We start from the raw sequence: 7,132 nt of genomic DNA, 5'->3' as shown, positions 1-7,132 counted from the left end.
TGAATATTTACATTAATCATAAACATATCCTTTGCTCACAAGTTCCTTGAACAATATAATTACTATCGCTGCTGAGGGTCTTCCCTACTGTCAGGCAGATACTTTGTCCCAAAATTGTATTTCGCCTGGCTTAGCCAAACTTAGAATGATTAAAACAGTCCAACAGATTAACCATCATTTGTAGTACCTCAGCTTCCTTTTGAGTTGGTAACTTTCAGGATGCTGAGGAGCACATATTCTTTTATCATGCCTCCATGTGATTTGAAGGGGGAGATGCACCAGGGCCGTGACTTATGTAGCTTTACAGATAAACTGCAAGTACAACATTAAGTAAGAACAGGATTCACTACTAACACGTGCCATAGTCTCTAAAGCCAAAGCTAACATTTCCAAAACAGTCTGTCATCTTAGTAAAAGGATGGAAAATCTAAAGGTTAAGGTTTGGTTAGAATTTATTTTGTCAATTTTTTTCTTAAGGTTCAGAGACGCCAAATTTCCTTCTTGATGTGAACCTACTGGTCTGATGAGAAAATAACTCCAGTTCCCCTTGCGGTAACGCCTGCAGGATCAGGCCCTCCAAATTAAAAATATAAAATAAAACCTAGCCCCATGTAGAGTACAGGAAATTAAATGGCAAGTCTGTGTTCAAGTGGGACAGCCCAATTCAGGGAGTTGTTAGCACTCTTACCCCAGGCAGGGAATTAGCAGCAGCCAGTCTAATTTCTATGGGAGCAGCAGTTTCCCCTTCCCATGCACACGGGTGTCAGTGCTGGTCTGCTGGGCAGGGCTCTCCACTGGGATCCCTGGGCTGCAGGGCAAAGCCTGGGCTCTCCACAGCTTTGTCGGGCCTCAGGAGGGGACTGTGGGGGGGAAGCAGAGCCAGGGCTGAAGGTTAAAACTGGAGCTTTGCAAGCAGATGAAAAGGAAAGGTGTGTGACATTTCCACCAGCTGTGCTTTATTCAGTTGTTTGCTTGCTTCCCACAAGGTGCATTTCAGTGACTGAGTTTCACTGACAGTGTTCCATAGGGCAGCTGAGTCCTCAGTCCTATTCATGATTATTCAAGAAACCAACTTTCAGCAGAAGCTTTTGTTTGGGCAAACATAAGTACAAACTGCATTTGCACATACACGTCAAACCCAGGCATTTACACACTGTACAGTTAGTGGACATGCTTCATATTCCCATATCTCTATGATTCTAAAATCCAAAAGACACATAGTTAGATTTAAATTTCCAAATGGCTTCTGGTCTCAGAGACTTTAGACTGCAAACGCACTGAAACGTCTTTTTAATCCTTAAATTAAAAATATAAGTTTATAATTTCTATGCTGTACATTGAATAGATTAACAATGTAAACGCTGATAATCTGCACAGGCAAACGGACACACAGAGATATCAACTAATATTCTTGCTTTAAGATCCAAATGAAAAATCTGAATATAGAGTTTGATGACTGTAGAGTGCAGTAAGTGCACATAACCCTCTTCTCCTTTAGGCAGGGCCTAGGAAATCCCACTGAAGAGTTTTATGTAGGTGGGGTAAGGCTTTACCTCATCTCCTGCTGCAGCACAGATATACTTATGCTCCTTACTCCACTTCAAGTAAATTCCAGTGTTAGCTGTTATACTGCTCTGCCAAGGGATGTACTTGCTTACCTAGTCAGACAGTAAATATTATAGCACAGTATTTTGCAAAGAATGGGAAACATATGTCCTAAACCAGATAAATTAAAAGCATCAGCTTAACCTCAGATGTTTATTGCATTTCAAACAGCAGTTATCAAAACAAAGAGCTCATTACAACATATATAGGTACTGGACCATCCAAACCCCTTCATTTGGTATGTCCCCAGTGCAACAATTAACACAAATTATTCTGAAACCCAACATATCTACATCAAAAAAAAAGGAAAAATTTAAAAATAAAATTAAAAAAAAAGGTGACCCTGTCTCCTGAACAGAAATAAGCTCCACGTGGAAAAATCTTAGGAAAAAACTCAACAAATCTATTAAAGTATGAATCCCACTTTCTGAATAAATAAGCGATTTTTCCTGCAGTTGAATGTTTTCACTCAAATAAACCATCAGATCTCACACGCCTGCTTAAATATGTCTGACTTTGGTCCTTACAAAATGACAAGACTTCAGTTTGATAAACCAGATGATAGTTTTAAGCGAGACAATGAGGCATTGTTTACAGAGAAGATTGAGAAACTGGTTTAACAAAAGGGTTCCGTGGACATCTATTGTATGTACAAGAAGGAGATTTACTGGAGATTTTGTAATTTCTACAAGGCTCTTTCCAACCAGCTTCATTAAGTTGAAGTAAATCAAATCATGCAGAGATCTGGCTCAGCCAGAGAGACATGCCGGGAAAGATACAAAATGAAGAAGAACAGACGCAGATGATAAGCTTTAGAATCTTTGGCATTTTTCATAAACATTTTCAAGGTTTTTCAATCTGTATATTCACCCATTTTCCCACACACACTCTCCTATAAATACATTATACATGTACTCTTTATACACAACTCTGTATACACATGGGTACATAAGCACACGTGCAAACAAAGAGGCATTTTTGTGGCTTTTAAAACCAGGATAATCTTTCTTCTATCCTTCCATTTGCAGCTACACACACTTTGCATGAGCAAAATACATTCTTTATCCAATCAAGTATATGAAAATGTGCCTGTCCTTATTCAAAGGCACAGTGGGGCTTTGAAAAATAAACTTACAAAAAATTACTGAATCTGGCAAATAATCCAGTGGAAGATACTCTTCTGTTAGTTTTCCTTCTTCAAATTCATGCAACAGGCCCACAGAACCACACACAACTCCATTTGGATCACCCATCCACTTATTAGGTGACTTCCAAATTAATTTTTTTTTGGTAAAAAGAAACCTGTCTCAGGTTTCTTTATTTCTTTGTTCTGTGAACTACCACAGGGGATGCTGGTGGTAGCCCCTGGCTGCGAATAAGAAGAAAACTCCAGCTCTTGTGCTACCAGTGACTTCTTGAAGTGGCAAGTCACTCCCACAATGTCCTACAGCACCTAAAGGACCAAGGGCTACACTATCACCAAAATTAAGCAGGTTTACATATGATTCTGTGTTTTAGTTACCCCAGTCAAACAATCTGAATAATGCTGGTTATGTGAAATATATAAAGCAAAAGCACAATAGTTAAAAGATTGGTAAGCAAGCAAGAAATCACATTCTCCTCAGAACAGAATAAGGGGTCCTTTCTTCTGTCTTTGCTCAGTTTCCATATGACTTCACTTTCTGGTCCTCTCCTTGTGAACCACCAGGAAAGACTACAAGAAGACATCAGTGGTTGACCAAAGCCTGCAGACTATTGCACAACCACATCTTTGGGCACAGGGCTCTCTTTCTGCACAAGTACTTATTTCTTTAAGGCTATAAAGTGTTTTTTTCTCTTGGATCTGTAGTGTTGACCCCTCTGGATTTAGACAGGAAAACAACAGCAATGCTGAAATTATCTGATGAGATGGAATTATAAAAGGCAAGTCAACAGAGTCTTTTCAGGTCAGTGAGTTAGCCTTTTCCACAGTCTCTTAATCCTTTCACGGCATAAGGTTTTCATGCATCCATTGCCAGCAATGGATCTCTGATGATTCCAGTATCCAAAGAGTTAACCACAGGGTGGGCTTTAAAAAAAAAAAAAAAAAAAAAAAAAAAGAGGGGGGAAAAAAAAAAGGAAAAAGAAAAACCCACAAGTGCTGGATGAAATATAGAGATACTGTTGGAGCTCCTAGCTCTTTCTGCTAATTATGATAAAAAACTTTCTAAAATGTACACTGCTTGAACAGAAGATGGGTATCAAAGACTCGTTAATTCAGAGCTTAAACCTTTCTAGGCACAGTGATTTAACTCAGAAAAGAATAGCTTTCATATCTTAATGTAAATCTGTTGGATATGTTAAAAACTGGTTCAGAGCATCTCCTCACATCAGCTCAGCTGATCTGCTACACTAAGCGGAATTATCTCTTCCTACATAAAACAGGGAGTGCTGCCACATCCAGCCTTGTCTCTGCAATCAAAGGGAAAAAGAAAAAAGAAAAATAAAAGGTGCAGTTGCACCATCCTCTCCCATTCTCCTCCTCCCCACCCCACAAGCTAATTTATACATTCCACCTTGCTCTTTTTCGGGTTATGACTCCATGCCAAAAAGACATCCCAAAAAAGAAACCCAGGATAGGTGTTTTTCAAAAAACACATCTTCCAAAAAAAAAAAAAAAAGAAAAAGCCTGTGGCAGTGATTCTAGTATTATTGTTCTGAAGCTAGAAGGAGGGGAGGGCTGCAGCTTGTGTGCACATGCGTGTGGATGGAGGGAGATGCTGCATTCCGAAATCCTGCTGCATCCTATAGCGCACTCCGCTTCCTCCTAATGGGACTGGAGCTGCTGTATGGTTTCAATTCAGCATGCTGCACCTGTAAAAACAAATAGACATGACGTTTGCAGTTAGGTAACTCTAGCTCACTACAGTGTGTGTTAATGGCTCCCTGAGGACAAACCAAGGGAAACTAAGGAAGGTTCAAAAGTAATGAATCATTTTCTAAACACAGGAACATGGGGGATTAATTGCAGGAAGGATTTGAGAAGTCATGCATCATTTCTTGAAACAAAAATATTAAAAGCAGATTTTTCTAATGAGATACATGGGGTTCTACCTGATTTCAGCAACGTAGGGTAGATCTTTTGGGTTTGTTTTGGTTTGGGAGTTGTTTTTCTTATCTCTCTGGCATTAACCTATAAGTTTAATAAACTTCTCTCAGGAGTTTCAATTCAAGTGGATCCCAATAGACAGTAAGATGACAGTTTTCAAAACCATACACAGATCTTGGGAGGTTGATGTACTTAATCATTTCCAAAAAAGGAAAGTATTCTCCCAAACAGAACCTGGGAAAAGCTACCTCCACTTCCAAAACAAATTCATATACAATATAATGGTTAAAACACGTGATAAACTGCAAAGGATTGTGTAATCTCCAAATTGTCTGTTGTGGTAGAGAAAAGTATTCCCATTGAAATCATTGGGAAACTTTGACTGAACATGCCATCTTTTTTACCCCTTTTCTGTCTTTTGTCCAACACATGTGGGTTGTAAATGGCAAATGTACAGACAGAAGTACTTTCTAACTCATTGCAGTACCCCAGTGAAATACTGACGCATTGATAGCATATAAAACAAAGTAGGGGCTTTGGAGTTTCCATGGATGACTTTTCACTAGAGTGTGGCTGTCACTTGGTCTCACTATTTTTAGCACTAGTAGAAAACTCCAAGGTTTGTCCTATCTGAGGAACTTTTATCATTCCTCCCATAGAAAGTGGTTATCATTTTCCTTGGAGAGCTCAAAGGATCCCAAAATGATAGAAACCACTCAAGGAAATGTTATAAATGTAAATGTTAAATAAAGCATAAATAGAAAAGCAGCTTATCTTTAAACATAAACACTTAAAGGGCATATGCAAACCATCACTGCAAATCCAGTGGCCTCTACAAGAGCAATGACAAAAAACAAAACTACACTGAAGCCTAATGTCTCTATGATTGTTTCTGTTTAGCATTTTTCCTCCCACCAGCCTATGGTGAGATTTCTTTCCAGTTATTAGTGCTGCCACCAACCAATCTGGTGGCCTCTTGAGATAAATGTCACCAGAAGCTTTTCCCAACCTTGTTTCTACCAGATGCCTTGACACTGCATGTGAGCAATTATATTTCTGTCTCCAACAGCATAAAGTCACCATACATGAGATTATGATTCCCTTATTCCCACCGAGGAGCATCTCACAGGGAAAGTGCCACGATTCACAGAGAAAGGTACAATGTCAGTGGGATCCAGGGCATCAGGATCAGGGCCTGAGGACACAGACTCCAGTTGATTAAAACAAAAGAAAGAATCCTTTATATCGTGTGGCTTCATTACCCAGCAAGACTATTTTCCCTCCTCCAAGAGAAATAAACAGATCTTGACATTCTAAAGGACTTATTGTTCAAATAATTTCTAGGAAGATAGGCGAGATTATTGAAGACACTGTTGTTGTTTCAAAGAATAGGAGAAGAGACAAGACTTGACTGAAATTCAGGGAGGATAGATTCTGGTTAGATTAAAACTTATAATTCCATAATGGCAGAAGATTGATCTGATCAACTGCAGAGAATTTTATACACATTTCAAGGTTTTCTTTAAAGAAAAAGATGAGCAGGGCATTGTCCAAAGGAGGCTTGGAGCTCAAGCACAGAGTCACAGAAATAATTCCCCCCATTCCTCCCCCTACCTTGAGAAAAGGGAGAATTCAGCAAATCCTTTTGGATGGTTATCTCTATCAAAGACACTATTTTTCTCCTCCCTCCATACCAATACCGGAGCAGAAAGGTGACAAAAACCATAGTTCAGTAACCACGCTGAGTGATTTTCCAGATCATTTTTTAAGTAGGTCTTTTCAGGATAATTTTTCTGCAATCATTTTATCCTTCTGACAAAGGATTTTGGCTCTCCTCTCTTCTAACGCTCTCTCTCCCCCCTCCCTTTGTGGATTTTCCCCCATTCCTTATCTCCGTTATTCAAAAGTGCATTGCCATTGTATTCCCAAGCGGAGCGCTCGGCCGCTCTCAGTGTCACTCGTGGCCTCCGTTGGCAGTGGCCATTCATTACTTACCTTTTGAACATCAGATGGTACCCTGGAGAGGAAATCTAGTAGCTCATTATTGTCGATGGCGTAGGGATTTCTAAGCTTCTTAGTAAATTTATTTATGCCTAGGAAGAAAAGGAAAAAAAATACAGGCAAACAAAATAATGCAACCCTTCTCTACTCTCCCCCTCTAAGTTGTTCAGGCAAGGTGAAAAAGGGAAGAGGGATTCACAAGTAAAAATTAGTGTGAAAACAGTGCCTTAAAGCCACACAACATGTTCCCTGTCACGTGGAATCATCTGCAAGTGCCTCCTGGAGGAAGGAGAGGGCATTATTGATAAAGGTATTTCTCTACTTTGGGCATCATCTGTTGCCAACAAGGTGGTGAAAAGAGATTGCAGCATGAATTCTTTCTGGGGGATATTCTGGGAGAGAATACACACGTTTACAAACAAGACTGCTGTTAAATCT

The 7,132-nt window shown here is 39.5% G+C and overlaps 1 protein-coding gene across 3 annotated transcripts in view; it reads right to left on the bottom strand.

The window, feature by feature from the left end:
* Positions 1-1,714: 1,714 nt before the first annotated feature.
* The window catches only part of MCTP2 (multiple C2 and transmembrane domain containing 2), a 119,792-nt gene continuing 114,374 nt past the window's right edge, over positions 1,715-7,132 (bottom strand). For all 3 annotated transcript variants that reach the window (XM_027719891.2, XM_027719892.2, XM_039385938.1), the window contains 2 exons: positions 6,689-6,786; positions 1,715-4,458 (listed from right to left, as the gene is read on the bottom strand). In XM_027719891.2, the coding sequence (XP_027575692.2) occupies positions 4,390-4,458; positions 6,689-6,786 (167 nt within the window). In that variant the 3' untranslated portion in view covers positions 1,715-4,389. The remainder of the gene's footprint in view (positions 4,459-6,688; positions 6,787-7,132) is intronic.

The sequence above is a fragment of the Pipra filicauda genome, unplaced genomic scaffold, assembly GCF_003945595.2.
Source record: "Pipra filicauda isolate LSUMZ 115617 unplaced genomic scaffold, ASM394559v2 scaffold44_size3831614_pilon, whole genome shotgun sequence".
NCBI lineage: Eukaryota > Metazoa > Chordata > Aves > Passeriformes > Pipridae > Pipra > Pipra filicauda.
The sequence above is the reverse complement of the archived record's forward strand: the minus strand, read 5'-3'. Positions and strand labels throughout refer to the sequence as shown.